Source organism: Rhea pennata, chromosome 3 (assembly GCF_028389875.1).
Source record: "Rhea pennata isolate bPtePen1 chromosome 3, bPtePen1.pri, whole genome shotgun sequence".
NCBI lineage: Eukaryota > Metazoa > Chordata > Aves > Rheiformes > Rheidae > Rhea > Rhea pennata.
The window spans coordinates 103,545,148-103,565,868 of NC_084665.1; the positions used below are offsets into that span (position 1 = coordinate 103,545,148).

At 42.8% G+C, this 20,721-nt stretch overlaps 1 protein-coding gene across 1 annotated transcript in view; it reads right to left on the bottom strand.

Annotated features, from left to right (window-relative positions):
- Positions 1-10,814, bottom strand: part of LRRC1 (leucine rich repeat containing 1) — a 75,146-nt gene extending 64,332 nt beyond the window's left edge. Inside the window, exon 1 of the mRNA XM_062571110.1 lies at positions 10,656-10,814. Coding sequence (XP_062427094.1) covers positions 10,656-10,814 — 159 coding nt within the window. The remainder of the gene's footprint in view (positions 1-10,655) is intronic.
- Between the last annotated feature and the right edge of the window lie 9,907 nt (positions 10,815-20,721).

The following is a 20,721-nucleotide window of genomic DNA, read 5'->3' on the forward strand; positions in this document are numbered from 1 at the left end:
AGGACAACAGAAAGGATTAATGAAAGATCACAGTTCACAATGCAAATCCTGTGGGCACGTAACCTAAATGACGTATCTGACAGAGAACTAGCCGTTGCACCTGCACTCTCCCTCTCCAGTGGATGCTTTAAAGCTTGATATGATGGATCAGCTAGGCAGATGGGAAGGTGGGGGGAGAAGGGTCCACAGAAGACAAGTAATGATTATAACTGATGCTTCACAAAAGCTGGTATTCAACATCCACTTGCTTTGTTTCTGGGCCCTGTTTACAAAGCACCTGCCATTTTCTGAACTACTATCAATGACAGGCCAATTCCAGGTCCAGCTCTGGCTGTTTTATCATTCCTTTTAAAAAAAAGGAACAAGAGACTATCCGCACTTTAAAAAATAATATACTGCAGCACTGACTCACAATGCTGCTCTGCCGAGCAATGCATTGAACAGGTTGCCTCATGCTGTTTTCTAGTTCTAGTTCTAGTTGACTTTTATGTCAATTAATCAGAGGCAATAAAGGTTAAATGAGCATCTGATGCCTAGTCAAAGCATAGCAGATGGAGGGAACAACTCTACCTTTAAGGAGAGGCCAGAAAGTATGTGCAGATTCATTGCAGTTAAATGCATTTGCTGTTTTGAGAAAGAAAATATTTCTCACCAATAAGCACACAGCATGCATTTTTCCAGTATACCTGATAAGGTTGTCAGCAAAAGGTAACTGTTTTTAAGACTAACTGATATGACTAAAAAAAAAAAAAAAAACCCTTCCATGCATACCATAAAAAAATATTTTAGAGCTACGGATGTGTAATCTCTGCCCATGAGCCTTGTCTTATCTGTGTCTGTACATCATGCAGAGGAGGGGATGCTATCATTCTACTAGAACAATACATCCTTCACAGAAAAAAAGGAAAAGAGACATAACCACCCTATTACCTTCTTCCTAAATGAGCAATTCTCAGCTGTTACTAAGTGAGATGATACAATAAAAATTAGAGTTAGAAAATATATTGGACCGAACAGGTTTCAAAGGAATGTGCCAAAATCTTCTGAACAGTCTCATGGCCATTGATAGGGAAGTTAGATTCTGTGGACAACAGAGTAAGTTCTTCCCCTGCCCCAGCCACTTTGTGGTCTTCCAAATCTGACATTAAAAGGCATAGCATTTTCTTCAAGTCTTCAGCAGTATAAGAGAAAAATTTGGAAGCTAGCAGATAAACTAAGAGATAGTTATCTAATAAAGAGCCTATCTTCTCTAGAGCCTTCAGCACAGTGTTCTATATTTAGAGGGATGTTATTGTAATGATCCAATGCTACTTCTCTACAAAACATAATTTATTTTAATAATTGTCAATTGAAGAATACATCACAGACTTGTTCACAATGGTTTTAAAAGAGATAAGTATTCTCAAGATACTGAAAATTAAAGTTTTTTAAAAAAGTTAGTATTTTACACAATATTTGTCATACTGAAAGCATTATTTAATCAAACTCTCAGTAAAATTACCTTCTGTCTACATAGTCTTGGTACATACCATACTGTCTACATGGACTTCAGTTTCACACAGTTACATAATTCACTTTATGATACAAACTAGAAATACAAGCTTGTTCAACTTGTACAATGAGAATATCTTCAAGCATTTACAACAAGATGTGCAAAACCACCATGACAGTATCAATGTTGAAAGTAAAAATTAAACTTCTGTAGGTGCACAAAAAGTGAAAAACATTATTTAATTCTATTTGTACCATTAAAGACATCAAATGCTGAAGACACAAAATCCTTGAAACACTCTCTATAGAAGGATGGAATATTTGGGGCTGGAGGGGACCTCTGGAGATCATCTGGTCCAACCCCCACTGTTCAACCAGGGTCACCTAGAGCACACTGCTCATGTCCAAGTGGATTTTGAATATCTCCAGAGAAGGAGACTCCACAACCTCTCTGGACAACCTGTTCCAGTGCTCTGTCACCCTCACAGTAAAGAAGTTTTTCCGTACGTTCAGATGAAACTTCTTGTGTTTCAGTTTGTGCCCATTACCTCTTGTTCTGTTACTTGGTAGTACTGAGAAGATTTTGGCCCCATCCTCTTGACACTGTTACCTTAGGTATTTATGAACATTGGTAAGATCCCCCCCCCTCAGCCTTCTTTTCTCCAGGCTAAACAGTACCAGATCACTCAGCCTCTCCTCATATGAGAGGTGCTTCAGGTCCTTTGTCATTTTCACACCTCTTCACTGGACTCACTCCAGTTAAGTCCATGTCTCTCTTGTACTGGAGAGCCCAGAACTGGACACAGCACTCCAGATGTGGCCTCGCCAGGGCTGAATAGAGGGGGAGGATCACCTCCCTCGACTTACTGACAACACTTCTCCTAATGCAGCTCAGGATGCTGTTGGGTTTCTTTGCCACAAAGGAATGCTGCTGCCTTATGGTCAGCATATTGTCCAACAGCAATCCTAGATACTTTTCTCCAAAGCTGCTTTCCAAAGGCTGCTGGTTGGCTCCCAGCCTATACTGGTGCGTGGGATTATTCTTCCCCAGGGGCAGGACTTTGCACTTCCCTCTGTCAAACTTCATGAACTTCTCTGCTCATTTCTCCAGCTTGTCTAGGTCCCTCTGAATGGCAAACACCTAGCGCACCAGCCACTCCTCCCAGTTTTGTATCATCTTCAAGCTTGACAAGGGTGCATTTGGTCCCATCGTCCATTAATGAAGATGTTAAACAGTACTGAAGCCAACACTGACCCCTGGGATGCTCCACTAGTGAGTGGCCTCCTGGCTGGATTTCATGCCACTGGTCACAACCTTCCAAGACCTGCTGTTCAGTCAGTTTTCAGTTCACCTCACTGTCCACTTACCTAGCCCATACTTCAGCAGTCTGTCCAAGAGGTGCAATGGGAGACTGTGTGAAAAGTATTACTAAAGTTGAGATAAACAATATCTACTGCTCTTTCCTCATCCACCAAGCCAGTGATCTCATCACAGAAGATGGGTTGGTTAAGCACAGTTTCTGCTTTGTAAATCCATGCTCACTACTCCCAGTAACCTTCTTGTCCTCGTATGTTTGCAAACGGTAGACAAGATTATTTGCTCCATTGCCTTCCAAGGGATCAGTGTGAAGCTGATTGCCCGGTAGTTTCCTGGGTCATCCTCCTTGTCCTTTTTGAAGACTGGAGTGACATTTGTTTCCTTCCAGTCCTCAGAAGCCTCCCCCAATCGCCATGATCTTACAAAGATTATTGAGAGTGGCCTCACAATGATATCAGCCAGCTCCCTTAGCATTCACAGGTGCCTCTCATCAGGTTCCATGAACCTCTGTATGTCCAATTTGTTTAAATGTTCCCTAACCTGACCCTCCTCCAGCAAGAGTAAGTCTTCCTCTTGCTCCAGGTTCTCGTTGTCTGCTCCTCAATTACCTGTGTCATTGATGCACTCCAGAAACCTCCTGTTTGCTTGTGGCTTATCGTACTTTCCATCCAGCAAGTATCAGGGGGGCTGAAGTCCCCCACAAGGACTAGGACCTATGAAGGTGAGGTTTCTTCCATTTTTCTGAAGGCCTCATCTACTTCTTGATCATGCAGTCTATAGCAGACATCCAGTACAATGTCATTCATGTTGGTCTGCCCACTAATTCTGGCCAATGAGTTTTCAGCCTCCACAGCCAGAGCTCCACGCATTCCAGCTGCTCTCTCACATAAAGGGCAATTCCCTTTCCTCATCTTCCTGGCCTGTCCTTCCTAAAGAGCCTATACTCACCCATTACAGCACTCCAGTAATGGGAGCTCTCCCACCATGTCTCTGTGATTCCAGTGACATCTAAATTTACAAAAGAAAATAAAATTTCCAGAAGTTTACATCTTAACAAGGGAAAGTTACAACCTGCAAGCATAAATTTGAGAGGTATTTCATCATTTTGTTCCACAGAAGACATAGACCAAGTGACTATCTTTCAAACTATCTTTCATCATGACAGAAACTATAACAGAACAGTCAATTTTTATCTAAATTACTAGGAAAAGAGGTGTGGTATGGGACAAATAGAGAGACCTTTTCTTAAGGAGCTTTCACAAGATTTCAGTTCTGGTAACGGCACATTTGATCCCAACACTGCACATAATAAAGAGATACAGATTCTGCGTAAGTGGAACCGTACGCAGCAGCATACCATTGGCCTCTTCAACAGAAACTGGGACACAAGAGGTAGCCAGTGCTTAACCATGTCTCTTGGGGAAGTGGTCTCACATCAACCAAGGAACTCAAAAGAGAAACATTAGTATATAGCACCAAGAAGGAAAATTACAGATGACAGATATGATTATGGGTAAGCTCAAACAGAAAAGTGAAATGATTCAAAGTTACATCAGATTAAGTGTACAAGTGCTGCATGGAAATAATTGCCAAAAACAGAAGTTCAGCAGACTTTTAAGCTAAACTAAGTACATAAACAAAACTTTGCATTATTTTTTGCCATTTGGAGTTTTTACATAAACAAAGCCTGCTCCAAAACTCTCACAGGAGAGTGGCCGTCATCCTTTCAGTAAAACAAATGAATAGCAGCAAGACAAAACAGCAGCAAGACAAGAGCTATAAACTATTTCCACTTTTCACCAATGCAGAGAATGCTAATTATTTAATATAAAAGCAGAAATATAATAGTGTATTCAAAGGTTGGTAAGAAATTTCCATTTTCTACAAAAAGAAAAGTCAATGCAGAGATCTCATTTTCTACTGCAAATCCATGCAGAGAGAAATTAAGCTGACAGGATGTAGTGGCCCTTAAATTATAACGTACAGAAGTAGAAGACTACATTTAATCAACTAGAGACTGATATATAGATTTGAAAGCATCTCACTTTTCTTTTTCTTTTTAATCTGACACTTTTCACTAGAAAAGCTATTGAAATACATCATGCAGTATGTGTTGTTTTCTTCTGTTAAGGTAATTTTCCAGAAAGCCTACTCTTCAGTGAGGTATAGTTTTTGACCTGTAACAAATTATATACTATACACTACAGCTTGAGTTGAAAAAGCTTTCAAGTCTTCACTCATTCCCATCAGGAAAATAAAAAATAATCCAGGTTTAGAAAAAGCACAAATCATATTTTTCAGTCAGTCTCTGTGCAACACTGTTGTGAACACATACTGTGTTTTTTCCAATCAGATCATATACTCCAAACATTCAGTGGGAAGCAATTAGGCTATTTTGCATCCAATAGAGGAGGAGCGACTTTTAAAACAAGTTGAGAGTCATACTCTACAGCTGACCCTATACAAGCCCTTCCTTTTGAGACTGAAGAGTTCTGCCCTTTGATTTGTCTTGTAACGCAGAAGTGATGAAAATCACCCTGACAGCTAGAGATTGCTGTTCTGTGTGAAAACAGTCACATCTGCCAAGAAAGAAGATAGAGAGCTCAATATTGTGGAAAACCACCAGAAGCTTTACAGTACTGCCTGCTCCTGTAGCACATCCCACCATACTGGCTCATGCTGCAGTAAGGGTAAGAGGAGAAGATGGAATGTGCGAGGCAGCAGAAAGGAAAGGAAAAGAGGAGAGTGCAAAGGAAAACGATCTGTGAGCACAGTCAAGAATCTGTTACAGAACAAGAGAGCAAGTGAAGAATCAGAAATACAAGGCACAGCAAGGTTGGAGCAAGTAAGCAAGGTCCTGAGACACCAAGGATATGGGAAGAGGGGAAAACACGTATGTGAAGGGCAAGGAGTCTGAAATGCTAGTGGTGAAAGCAAAGAAAGACCCCTGACAGTATAAGTGCAAATTTCTATTAAGATTCTCTGTCACTTAATTGAAGAGGGAGGAAAGAAGAGACCTAGGGCAGAGTGGTTAGGGAGACGAGAGAAGAATCAAGAGTACTGAAATGGGAAACCAAAATGATCTCTGTGGAGCAGCAAAAGGACATTTTAAAACAACAACAACAACAAAGAAAAAACCTTGTAAGCTACTGTATAAAGAAAAATGAATAGCCTGTATTCTTGAGAGACTAAAAGGTATAGGTTAGGAAAAAAAATATATTTGTAGGGAGAAGGGGTCAGAGACACCAAGTCAGCCCATTCTTTTCTCTGCCCATGTGTGTGTTAAGGCACAAGAGAACAAGACGAGGGGAGAAGCTGAAGTAACAGATAGCAAAGGCATCTCTTTCTCTGCTTCATACTCATTTCTTTTCAGATGTTTTCTCCTCTTTACTCCTCTCCCCCTTAGAAACTGTGAAGAATTCATACCATGCATTTTGGTAACCTAACGCAACAACAACAACAAAACAAAGTTATTCTTTCAAAATAATTCAAACTATTATTTGTTTCTCCTCTCCTAAGGATAGTTCAGATGACTCAGATAATGTACAATGCAGCAATATTGCTCATCTGTGTCTTTCTATTGGTCCTTTTCAATCCATGCAGCAATGTTTTAAGTAAGTTGGGGTTTTTTTGAAAAAAAAAAAATCTGTGCTCTACTATCACACCAGAATAGTAAGGTATAGTCATGTTAGCAATGACTGCAGATTAAACTAAGTCTAAGACTATTTCTGTACCTTAAAACATTTCAAATAGCTTAATAGCTAACAGTTAAAATAATCATCAAGACAGTTTAATTGAATTGCCTGGATTGATCAACAATAATTCTTAGTAATGGCATGCACATTTCTGGGTAAAAGGACTGCCCTGGACTATACAGTGAGCTTTCAGGTAAACACAAAGTTTTCTTAAGGGTTCAAGAAGCAGACTGGAAGCTCTCTATAACTAATCAAAGTATCAATAGGTCTGCTTTATATTTGTTTTTATTTCACTGCAATATTATATTTGTTTTATTTCACTGCAATACATCCATTCCCAAATTTTAAAGATGCTCTGTTTTTAAGTAATTAGATTTTTTTTAATTTGTGTATTGGAGCACACTAATCAGAGAACATATTTTCATTTCTATTTAATAGAAATGGAGGCATAAAGAAACAGGTGAGAAGGGGAGAAATGTATTTATCCAACAGAATTTGCCCCAGTGTCCTGACTCAAATCAGCTGACCCCTTCTGCAATTACTATAGCCTCCAGATCTGGGTAGTATGCGTCACCAGAAGGAAATCAAGTATGGCAAGCCCAAGCATTTTGAGATGCTTCATGAACCACTTACTAATATTTATCTGCCTCGGAAAGTTTTAAAATGTAAAGGATGAAAAAATATTCAGTGACTGGAGGGAGAGCAGATATCTGGAGGTAAAGCCATCACCAGTGCCTCAGATGTGTTGTACAACAAAGCTGGGAAGAGAACTCACTGAAATCTACTCTGTTTTAAAGAAATATTCAGAAGATGTCCTGCCTGTTGCAATTGCCATTGCAGACTGTACCTCCCTAAATAATGGTGATGATGTCTGAAGTAGCCATGAAAAATGAAGAGTGAGGTGGGAGAGTTTCAATTCTGTTCATCCTACAGCTTTTGTGACTTTTACTCCAGGTGACCGTCTGCAGTAGGGAGATTCTTCTTCCCTACTTCACAGGGAGGCTTTGCAGTGCTAACTTCTTAAAGAGGATCACAAACTTCTCAGTGACAGGAGCTCCTTATTAGTGCTACATGATATGTTATGGCATCAGCACAGTCTATGGATTACTCACCAGCAATCAGCACAGATTGCAGTGAATTTCACCAAGCATGGGAAAACTTCTAAGTAATGCCATTGGCATTAAACACGTCCACTAAATGCCTGAACTCAGCCTAACAGTTATTTAATTTTGTGTTACTGCCTTTATGTGCACAGAAAAGAAACTTCACGGAGGTACAGTAAGATTAATATAATGCATGTCACTAGATCCAGAGCTTAATGACTGTTTAGAGCTATGTTGTCCTAAGAGCTTGTTAATCAGACCCCCTCGTGATCTCCCTGGTGTTTTCTGCATAAGAAGTATGGTGTATCTCCACTTGGGGTACTTACTTTTAATTTTCTATCTGTACTTTGCACCACATTGTCCTTTTAATATTAAGGAGATTGAACAATCTGTCCCATAGAAAACTTAAAATCAGAGATCTTTCATTATTCTCCTGAGCCAGATTCCTACAGTAGAAAGATTAAAAAAAAAAAAGCGAGCAGAAATTTTAAATGAGATTTAAAAAAATGAAATTATAATGGTTGTCTCCAGCTTCAAAATATTAGAGAAGTTGTCTATCACATGCAGGATTGCATCTGAGTTTTTTTGTACCAGAAATATCTACAGATCCAAAACTTATCTGAGATGAAGACACCATATTTCATTCATCAGAAATCATTAATAAGGAACTGACAAGGCAAGTTCATAGGTCAGTGCGTGAAGCCCTAATAAAAATGCCTTCTTGCATTGCTGACAAGGCATAATGTACTACAAGTACGTTTCTGCAGTTGTATTTCGTTGGACTCCTCCTAGTCCAGCCAAAAATCCACAAATATATTCCTACAGTATATTTAGACATTCCTGTAATCTGATCCATCCACATGATCCATCCACAAGAAATCCCTTCTTTTTTGCTTCAACTTTTGATTTTTTCTACACCAATGCCAAGGAGACCTTTTTTTTTTTTTTTCCTTAGCTATTTTCTACATGTGTGGGACTTTATATATATTCATATATAAATAATGAAAAGAAATAAACTTCTTAGTCATCATTGGACAGATGAAAAAGGCTATTTCATACACTGCAATTCAAGGAGGAAGAGAAACAGTGAATAATCGTACCCCAGTTACAGAAATAAATGTCTTATGCTATCATGAACAACAGACATCTGCATTCATCACCTGTATTTGTACATAGCAACCATTTTTGGGGAGAAGAGGGAGATGCAGGGGAGAGTGAGTCAGGGAGTCATAAATCTCAATGAGATTTAGGTCAAAAGCTCATTCAACATGTCTGAAATAAAAAGCGTACAAGCCTGAAAGCCAACAGTAACAAAAAAAGGCTGTACAAAAAAAGAGACTCAAGCACCTAGTCTTTGCACAAAGCCAGTAGAAAGTATTGCAAGTAAAAATAGCATGCACACTGAGGCTACTTAAACTAGTTTTTTTCTACTTTAGGAGGATACAGAGCTCACTCACAAGATGCAAACCTTTTTCTAGGTTTTTCAAAAGAAAAAAAAATAATTTAACAAGTCATTTCAATAAAATATCTTTACTAGTCTCTACTCTTCCATCATCATTACTCGTGTTACCTAGAGTGAAAAGCAGAGTTTATGTGAGAGAACTGAGGGGGGAAAAAAAATCACACCATTTCACTTTTAGTATGAACAGACCAACTTAGACTCAGGAAGAAACAAAGATGCTTTTGAATTTTTTTTCTAGGTAGCAAGTTCAATTGCTTAGATTCCAAGTTCCTAAGAGCTCACACATTTTTAACGTGCAGTGTCTAAGTATGACCTCCCCTTCAGTGTTAAACTCCACCAACCACAACTCGCAAAGGCTCCTGAGATGTACAAATCTAAAGGGGAACCACTGAAAAACACCTCTGGTTTACCAAGTCAAAAGCCAAGCAAGCCTCCTGCCTGCAAACGCCTGTCCAGCTGGGCAGTGCCTCACCAGAATTAGCCTGTGCTAGAGTTTCTCTAGTCTTTGCAAATCACCAAGCGCTAGCGTGCAAGTCACGCTGGTGGTTACCACCTACTCATTTCAAAGCTGATTAAGGCTAGGAAGTTGAACTGAATGCAAAGCTACCTTTGACAGTACTAGCAAAGAAGTACTATACACAAAAATCCCATGAAGTGCTTCACGAACGAAGCAAAACACCCACAACCGTGCGGGATTAACACTGAAAAAAAAAAAGAAAAAAAAGCTTATTTGTCTCTTGTGTTTTATGTAACAAAGTTTCTGGAAGTATAAGGCAGAAATGTGAACGTGGTTATCTAAAAAAGGCTTTTTTCCCTGTACACAGCAGGCAGCACCTATCAAAAGGGGGGAAAGGGAGCACGTCTAATACCCTCCAAGGTCTTGCAGCTCCACTGACGTGGGTGTTACTCACAGCAGATACTCACATCCTGCAACTTCAGGCAGGATGCCCTTATACCCTCACAACAGGAGTTTCACTCCCGTAACACCAGGATTTTGAGATTTCCCTTCTGAAAGATCATTTACACTAGATTTAAGCACACTAGATTTAAGCTACGATGCAACTCTGAATTCAGCCAACCCTGCCGAAGCGAGCAGCAGTTGCGTTCACAGACGGCTCCGCGTGCTGCTCGGCCGGGCCGGGCCGGGCCGGGCCGGGCCGGGGCACCCGAGCCGCCGGAAGGCGCTCCAGGCGCAGCCCCACCGCCAGCCTCTCCCGCGCGGGGGGCACCGGCGGCCAGACGGCGCCGCTCCCGCCGGGCCGCCGCTCGGGGAACAAAACAACCGAACCGAAGCAAGAGGCGCCGCCGCCGCCGCCGCTCCGGCCGGGCCGCCCCGCGGGCTAACGGCCGGGCGGGCCCCGCCGGCGGCAGCGGCGCCCCCCGCCCCGGGCCGCCGCCCGCCCCGCTCCCGGGACACCTGCCGGGCGGCTCCCGCGCCCTGCCCCGGCGGCGGGCGGCGTCTCCGCGGCAGAGCTGGAACCGGTTCCCCCCCCCCCCCCAAACACACCCCTCCCGCCTCACACACCCGCGCGGCGGCGGCGGGAGGCGCAGCGCGGCCGGGCCGGGCCCCGGCGCGCCCCGCTCACCTTGGGCAGCTCGCGGAGCTGGTTGGCGTCCAGCAGGAGCTCCTCCAGGCTGCGGCTGTAGCGGTAGATCTCCTCGGGCACGGCGGCCAGCGAGCAGTGCCGCTTGTCGATGGCCTCCACATGCCGGTTGCACCGCCACAGGGGGATGCAGTGAAACATCGCCGCGCCGCGCCGCGGGGCCCGGCCGCCGGGCGCCGCCGCTCCGCCTCGCAGCGCGGGTGCCGGCGGCGGCAGCCCGCCCCCGGCGCGCCGCGGGCAGGGGAAGCCGGCGCGGGCGGCGCAGTGCGGCGGCGGCGGGCGCCCCGCTACGCGCGCTCGGCGGCCCGCTGCGCTCCCCCCGCGGGCGGCGGCGCGGGGCGCCCGGCGCTGCGCTGCTGGCGGCCGCCGCGCATTCCCGCGCCTCACCCGGAACACGGGCTCCCTCCCCCGCTCCCGCTCCCGCTCCCGCCCCGTCCCGGCTGACATCAGCGGCGCCCGGCCCTGCCTCCTGCCGCCTGCCGCCGCCCCGGCCCGGCCCGGCCCGGCGCGGCCCGGCCCGACACATCGCCCATCCGCTGCGAGGTAACCCGCAAAGCCGCAAAACGCCTTCGCCTCTTCATCTGAGCTCGTTTTTGCCAACAACGCCTAAAGTTTTCCACACCTGAGATGCTCGCAGGCTTCAGCGGCCCAGAGCGCACGCGGGTTACGCTGATACTGTCTTAATACTGGCTTTATCGTGTTTTGGAGGGTTTGGACACAGCACCATGTGGAAAGCCACTGAGATGCGTGGCGCGCTGCTTAGCCACCACCACGGCTGCTGCTCAAACTAAATTACTGCGGCGTAAACAAGTCAATATGCTGTCCCCAAGGCTTTCCCAAATAAGATTTTTAAATCCACTTAAAAAGAAAAAAAAAAAGAATCCACCTAATTCTAAGGTCAGAGAAGTAAGTAGCAGTAAATACACGAGCAGCTCTCTGTCCGTGTCTGCAAAGTCCAGGCGTGGCGAGTGGGATGAGGCACCATGTTTTAATGACGAAACACAGTACCAGAGGATCTTGTCTGTTAGGTTGCACAATACCAATTTTGTAAGCTACACAGTGACATCAAATGCTTTTGAAAACAGCCACTAAACTCTCGAAATATGATTATTTCCTTGCATAATTATAACTACGTGCAAATACCGGAATAGGGAAGAGGGGGAAGTTGGCTCCTGTGGTCAGGACCCTACGTAATTCCTGATTGGTACTGAGAATACTCAAAGTCGTACAAAATTGCCATGTATGTAGTGTTTCCCGTGATAGATGATAGATGATAAATCTTGCAAACTACATTTGCTTAATTTCTGCAGAAATCACGGTGATCTGCCTATTTTTAGTTAATAAAAGACATTTTAGAACTTTGGGAACTGTTACTGTTTGCCGGCCTACAAGATCAGAAATGCAGAATGTGTTACCAACTTCTCCTAAACACCTGGAAAAATCTGTCGGAATCAGTATTATTTTTCTTCAATCAATTTATTCAGTAATGAAAGAAATATGAGGATACTCTCAGTGTGTCTAAATAAAGTATGTAGAGAAATCTGCTAACCTGAGTGGAACAAACGGCAAATATTGCTGATCTGGTAACAACTAAACTTAAGTGCTGTTTATTTCTGTAAGATATCATTTAGAAGATCTGCCTTCACCAGCAGGCCTTCAAGGTAGGGATAAAGAACTGTTCCCCTTCTCCAAAATGGAAAGCTACTTTTATAAGGTCTTTGATAAAACCCTTGGGAGCGTAATGCATCAAATTATTGCTAGTGGCCCTGCCCACTGCAAACCTAAAGATATCTCCAGTGGCTAAAACATGATATGGAAATAAGTATCAAGGAGGTCAAGAGGCAAATCAGTGTCTTTGTGGAGGAAATAGTATTATCACAGCAAAAAACATCATTCTAAACTTCAGCTTGCAAATAAACCTGCTCAGCCTTGGTAAGTGTAAGGAGTTACCATCCTCCATCGTTCTTTGGCACTAAGGAATGGCAGCAATCAAAAAATTTTCGCTGAAACAAGAAGAGCCCAATTCTGTATCCTATGTGGCCGAAAGAGAAGCAACTTCATGCTGAGGCAAGTTTTTCTGGGAGAGGTCTTTGAAAAGGGATAGGAAACGTGGAATGGGGTGTAATCAAGAGAGTAATTAGATGCTATAACCACACATTCAGGAGAAGCTATGTGCCTCAGTGAGCAAGCAGATGAGGACAGCAAATTGCAGGATTTATTATCCCAGTACTAACATATACCCAACAAACTTCTTACTTATGCCAGTTGTGTCTTCCAGCAATAAGAGAAGTATTGCCCTCTGCGATAACGGCAGTCCTGCTGGTTTACACGTTTTCCTGGCAAGCGAAGGTGCGGCTCATGGGCAGAAGTCAACAAGGTCCATGGCTCTCCCAGCTCTGCAGAGGATTATCTGGCTCCAAACTGCCATCTGATAATCTTTTGGTTCTGTTTTGGTTTTGTTTCTATTTTTTTAGTTTGGTTGCTTACATATTTCTATTTCTACTCTTTTCCCAGTACGTTTAAAAGTACTTTAGAACTTTATTTTTCTTTTTAGTACTGCGGGCTAAGTTTTTGTCACTTGGGATAGCTTGATTTCATCTTAAAGACTCTCAGCAATGCCAGGAGCCTCTGAGCTGCATGAAACCTGTAAGAGGCCTGAGGTGGCGATGTCACTACCTCTTCTGTGAGAGCTAGGAGTTAGCATCAGGGCAGCTTTCTTCAGCCTCAGGTGGAAGATGTCAGACTTACTACTGAGAGGCAGGCTGACAACATCCACCTCCCCCCCCCCTCCGCTATTCCCAGTACATATACAGCACTGAGCAGCAATACCCCTTCCTGCCCTGGGCTGTTGGTGGGACTCTTGTTTTGGGGATGAGACTGCCCTGCTCCACTGATGATTGCTCCCTGATAGGAATGCCACCTGGGGTATCAGCAACGGATACAATCAGATCATAGTTAAAGTCTAGGAGACAGGTCATGACAGAAAAGTTCATTTCTTATATGACTATCAAACAAACAGTCATCCTTCAATTGCCACCAGCTTGGACTCGGTACTCAGACAAGAGCTTCGATATTGAAAATCTCTGTTTCTCTTTCTAGATACTGTCATCCTGTGTGCTCTTGAACAAACAAACAAAAAAGTTAGTTTTGTGTGACTTTTAAGGATCTCAGAAAATGAAGTGCACTATTTAGGGAAAGTTAGACTGACCTCATGGGTAATCGTCAAGTTATTATTTGAAATAAGTGAGAGCAAGGTCAAACTGCAGCTATCTCCTCCTCAGCACAGATGACACCTGACAGAACTGCCCTGTAGTTTTTCAAAAGGAAATGCCTCGTTTGGTTGCAACTAGGGGAAAAAACATCAAATCTGAAGTTGCAAATATTAGGAAAAGCCATAAGCACAGATAAGAATAGTATTGGGTGGTTGGGCAGGAGGTCAGTAAGCGCTGGTGTTCAGGATCAAAACTCAGTAGTAAAGTACGTTTTGGCGTAGAGAGAAAAAAGGACGGAGGGTAACTGGTTTTAGCATTAGCATGGTTTAAATAGTTCTTAAAGTTTATAGTTCAAAAGCTTCTTAAATTAGCACTAGGAAAAAAAGAAAGAAAAACAAAACCAAGCCAGGTTCCTAAAGCCTTTTCTGCATTAGGGACTTTCTCCCTCCCCCAGTCAGATTTCCCCAGTGTCATTAGAGAAAGAGGTGCAATTAAAGAGCACAGAGAGGCTGGGGTCAAACAGGATATGTAGGAAGAAAACAGAAGTAAAGAATCAAACACCAAGGGCATAGGTTTCTCAATAATAATCTAACTAATAGCATCTATATGAAGGTTTTGATTATCACTGCAAGAGAAGTTACCCACCTGCTCCAAACAATTGAACAAGAATATTACTGAACGAATATTAAACATAAAGCCTTCAGGGCTGCTGAAAGCCAACCTTGGCAGTGTGCTGAGTTAATTAGCACTGGCATACTTTTCATTTCTCAGTGTTGCTGGCTGAGGACTCGAACCACATTTACTCTTCAGTTTTTATTTAAATTGTTTAGTAGGTGGCTATAAAAGCAGCAGGTAGGTATAAATATAGAGCAGTCCCATTTTAATTATGGGGCTACAAATATAGTTACAAATTATGCTTAGACAGTCCCAAGTGTCATACCTACAAAGTTTTTGTATGTATGAAATAATCGATATGAAATAATCAACATGAAATAATCAATATGGAATAATAATCATGTATTATTAGTATAAAAATACATAAAGAATTGCAATGAATTTTTATGCCTATAATGCAAAGCTTATGTGGCATGTGCTGCTAACAGTGCAGTTAACACTTCGGTGTGTTTTACAGTGTTATAAGTAGTAATCATTCTGAGCAAGAGTTACAGCATCTCTTCTCCTCCTTGCCCCCCACCCCCAAACAAATTGCTCACAGTAACGTCAACTTTTATTTGAACACAATGAGCTGTAATCACATGAGCTATTACTCCGATTTAATCCTACTTGCTTCAGTTTGGTTGGAAGGAGTGGCTGGAAATATGAGGTTGCATTGTATCCTATGGCTTCTTATTTCAAGTCAGCTTTCAGGGACTGACACCCATCATGTGGCTAGAAAAAAAAAGCAATAGGTTCTGGCAGGTAAGAGAGGAGGGTTTGAGGGTTTTGGTAGACATGAAGCTGCACCTTCATTTTGTGCCCAGCATCCCTGGGGATGAGCATCTCTTGGGATGAGCATCTCTCCGTGTGCCAATAGCTCATGCCACGAGCGTCTTTTTGACCCACGATTTTGGGAACTGATTGATGGCTCTAGAGAATGTTTTCCTGAGTGCTGGGAAGTGAAAGTAGCCAGCACAGGCACTAAAGCAAATTGGACGACAATGAAAAGTATTTTAACTGGCTCATAATTCTTTCAAACTTTTTTTTGTGTGTATGTGGTTCCTAACTTCCTTCTTCCTCTCATACTAGCTGGAAGGGAAGTTTAATGCCTTTAGCGTAATCAAATGGGGTCTTATCTACAATTACACACATGGATAATGCCACACTTTGTATTCATAAAGGCAAGTTTAAATGTTGATTCTACTTTTAACTATTTTCCTGTAATAGTATTTGCTCATATAATGCAGGTTAATTATAATGCTGTATTTAAATGGAAAATAATTTTATGTTTTCTGAATAATAAAATATCTTTTTAGAAAAGTGTCATCAATCTTCTGTAAAGAAAATTGAGAAATTTCTGGAGTTTGTCCTTAGAGAAAGAACAGATAATTATGAAATCTGCTGATTTAAGAAATCAGATCCAGCATAAAGGAGTTTTAACTGGAATTTATTTGGAATGCCTAATGGAAAACGTGATGTAAGCAGCTGCAGTAGGTAAAATATATTTTCCGCCTATAAATTACTTTGGTCACAGTGACAATTGGAGTTAAAAGCAGGAGTCTGAATTTGGTGAATTACTATGTATTATGTGACAGTCAGAAGAGTAGAATTGTCTTTAGAATTAAATATTTTTCTGAGGAGAAATGATGCTGAATACCAAAAAGTAAATTAAAATTTTAAGGAGATAGATATAGGCATAAAAAACAGCTCAATTTTGTAGTTGTTAGAAAAAATATAGTCAGAAAAGGCAGCTAACTTTGAAATACAAAATAAAATAGAAAAATAACTAACTAGAGTGTTCACAACAAAATGGCAGAGCTTGTATGTCCAGGTCACAGCATCTATTAACCAGCTGTGCAGTTTGGTAAAACCTGTGCTACGATTGTCACAAATGATTGTTTTCAAAAGAATTTAGGTCAAGTAAGTAGTGGGCGAACAGGCGTACTGTGGGAGACTGGGGAATTTGTGTAGGCACCTAGGAAGTTTTCTGGGGCAACAGAAAGAGTAAATGAAAAGCAAAACTGGCAGGTGGGCTGAAGTGTGACCCTGGCATGCCGCTAATGAGTTCCAAAAGTGGCTGGTAAAAAATCCCTCAGTCTTCAGCCTGTTTATGAAAGGTTTCTCCAGGTACCAATGTGCTCAGTTAAGACTGTTTTCTGTTTGAAGAAAGTATTAAAATTACTTTGATTGTCTACAGATCTGTGATGATTGCAAACATTTGAAAACGTCTATTGTGGAAAAGTATCTCATGATTCTGTTGCACACAAACCTGAAAAACAGACTTCTTTCAGATCAGATCAGTGGTACAACAGACATCCAGAGTCTTGCCCCTTGCTCTTCACATGGAAACACCACTAACTACAGTGGCTATAGCTCAGTTTTCATTATGAAATACTCTATTTATCCACCCAGTGTGCAAACATAGATCTGGAGCCTGCAAACTTTATTCAAGGTTTCCACTGTTTATTTGTATTTTCAATTCTTAGCATTTCATCCAGACACTCCACAGACACGTAGGCTAATAGGAGGCCAGACCAGGGTGAAAGTGAAACCCAGCCGACTTCCTGGTATGGGCTCATTGCATGCACACAGTTGGCAAGAACAAGCTTGTAATTTTGCTGCCTACACACCCCTACTGCCTTACCGCACAGACTCAGGGGCTCTCTTGGTAGGAGCTCTGCCAGCTTCTTTGCCCAGCGTTGGCCGTTCGTGTCACTCCAAGATAAGCGGGACTGTGGGATGGAGGAAACCACTGGTCAGCCTGGCCACAGACATGGGTGTCCCAGGCTACCCCCGCAGCCAGGTGTGTGCTGGAGTCCCGCATGCCCTGGGAGCCACCTCAGCCCATGGCTGGCAGCAGGATTACATCCCAATAGCTTGGGTGCGAGATAGGACGGGAGGGCACGCTTAAGATACAGCACTGTCCTCTCCGCAGGTGGGCTTCTCCACTAACGGCACTGCCCAGACGAGGAGCACAGGAGTTCTTGCCCTAAAGATCTCCACACCTAAGTACAGCAAATCAAATGGACAAACCATGCAACGGGAAAGGAGAGCTGGCAACTTGCCTTATGTTTTATAGCAGATCAATTGCCTAGGTAAGAATAAAATTAAATCCATTTGTTCAAATGCACCAGCAAGTTAAGAAATGCTGCTACCTTTGAACAAAAAGATTTGAATTCTCTTCAACTTAAAATCACATCCATTTTAGTGGCCTTCCCTGTTTCAGGCCTTCATGTGAGTAAATGTTTAGGTTTAGTCCTGGAGCAAATGTGGGGCTCTGTTTCGTGTTCTCCCTGCGTAGAAATGCTGTGTGGGTAGAAATGTGGCTGGGATGTGGTAGCCCTCACAGATACTGAGCTCATCCTGTGACTTCTTCCCTGTATAGTGCTTTCCCACTACCTTTGCAAAGCAACCAGGCTCACCCTGTGGCCAAATGGTCCCAGCAGGAAGTACAAGCTATCCCTGAGTGAAATCCGAGGTGAAATCTGAATCCAAGATATGGATGTTGAGCCTGACACAGATTTTGTCTGATAACATAGTTTTGCTTCATTCTTTCACCTTTGCTCTCTGGTCTTCTCCTGCAGGACTTCTGTGAGATAAAAACATTTCTGGAAGATGGGAAGCTCTACACTATAGTCTGAACTACTCTCGGGCTGAAAGCAGGATAGAGGGAAAGGGAAGAGGACAAAACAGCTAAAAATAAAGCTGGAAATAAAAGTATTTTCCACTTTCTAGCTTCTGGAGAAGCATAGACCTGTATGCCCAACATTTTAAAAGCTGTAAGTTTGTTTCTTTACGTGTTTCTCTTCTAATCTGCCACCACTGAGATTCCTGCAGACGGAAAACAAAATCCCTTCACATTTCGAAACCTCTCTAGGAAGCAGAAGGGCACCTTTCTCCTTCTATCATCACAAGTGATGGGAAGAGCTGATAATTGCTATAGATAGCTTACCTGGTACTTCCTTTTGTAAGATCTAGTTTCTACTTGCTTACTGCTTTGCCAGACTCTTAACTGTTGGGATACTGGGTTTTTTTACCTTATGTGTCTGACTCAGATTCAAGTATTTTAAAGAAAGCTTCAGCTAAAATTTCATGTTCAGTTGTTTCTGAGAACAAGGTTACAGGAAAATACATTGGGCTATACATTGGAAAGGTGCACAGTAATTTTGCTGCCATGAGCTATTTCTTTGGAAAAAGATTTTTTTTGGCAGAACGAGTCACTTAGCAGGAAGATTAGCCTTCTGTTACAAACATGTCTTTTGCTGCCACAGTGATGAAATTTGTCCAAGCTTTCTCTAGGAGAAAAAAAGAAAAAAACCAGTTTGCATATGTTCAATAGCATGCGCACCTAAGAAACCGAATATGTAGCAGCTGAAAATCTCCCATGAACTCAGACACCTCTCCTCCATGCTGCTGAGGCTGCCCGCATGCCCCCAGAGAGAGCTGGGGGAGCTGAGCAGGATGCTGGAGCAGCCTCGCTGGGCTGGGGGCAGAGGACGGCAGCCGGCTCCACCGAAACCAGGGTGAGACAAGGACTGGGGCAATGGGAGAGCGAGCAGGAGAGGAGCAAAAGGGAGGGCAGCAGGACACGGTAGGCTCAGACCTGCAAAGGGGGCTTTCAGCATTGAATGCCATGGTGGACACCAACTCCCCTTGGCGAGGGGGACAGCTTGGATCGGTTTGCACTAGCGCGGGGCTGCCACCCCTCGAGTTGGGGTCTAAGTGCAGGGCATTCCCTTGCAGAGCCATGCACTCCCCAAAGCAGTGAGTTTCAGCCCATTTCTATGGCTCTGACTTGCCCCAGCTCACTAAATACTTCTTAGTGCTAAGACATTGCATTTTTTCACCAGCTCAGTGCTCAGAGTAAACGTGACCTTGGGATGTGCTCTGCGCAAGGACTCTGATTAAAGGAAGATACTTTTTTGTCAGTCAGCTAAAGTAGAATGAAATTTCTCCCAAATCTGTTGTAACATAGCAGGATATTTTATCTGTACAGGGAATAAAGGCATGTGACCTGTAGCCTGGTATGGCTGCACAGTCAGTGATCTGTGATACAGAGCACAGAACAGGGGAGACTCAGAGACTGCTCTCTCAGCCTCATTCCATGCAATAGGATCTTAGCCAAAAAAAAAAAAAAAAAAAAAAAAAAAGTTTGTTTTGATAAGAGTCTTACAGACTGCATGTTTTGAGACAGATTTGCTGTCCATGCATGTACTAACTTTGGGGAACTTTGGGGACTGCTGCCATTTCTCAAGAGGAAAATTCTAGTTACACCATGAGCTTTAAAGGACAAGGTACTTACCTAATGAGCTGTGCAGCAGTTTAGCAGCTTCCATCCATCTTTTCATATCTTGTCTGTCCAGTGGAAAATTTGGCCCTGGCTCAGCCTGAGTGAAAGCTGCTTAAAAGGAAAATGCGTACACAGGGATAAGGCTTCCCAGCCTACGTAAATGTAAATGTATCTGTAAATGGATGTAGATCAATTATTGATTTTCATTTGAGCTGCATCTGAGTTCTTATACTGAGGAAAAAAGTGCTCTGTGTTCACTGTAAATCTAGGGTTAGCTGCTTGTAAAACCTTTAATCTCTTTTCAGCAGGCCAAATCAAATCTCCAATTTTGCTACTGCTGAAAGCAGTGTCCCACATTTTCCAGAGAAATTTTCAAAAGCCAAAGGAAGAAAGAGTAGATAGATCCCCCAAAATCATAATTAAGTTTAATTCTCTAAGAATGACCGTGACTTTGAGAGGAAAAAGTTCTAGTTTGTCCAAGGTCTGATCTCAGACCATAGGTGTTAATCTCCTGCCTAGTTTCTCCTTTACTTGTATTCATCACCACTGTCAGCATGGCCCAAAATGTCCTGCAGAACAACAGTAAAAGATCACTAAATTTGCTCCTTTTAGAGGGAGATGTATGAGCACACTGAATGCTGTCATTGTTTCTGACACAATTTAGAAAGAGAAGTTTCTGAAAGCCAGTATTTTAGACAAATTTTTACTGCTGTTAATCTAAGGCAAGCAAATTTCACAGTTTCTAGACTAGGGACATGATATTTAATTTGCTACCCCCAGGCTAGTTAGGTACACACCAGGAGCAGGCTGGAGGTGGCAGGATAGCTCATTTCCAGCTAATGAGAGCACTCAGATTCTGCACTGGGTCCTCAGCAACCAGTAAGCTCCA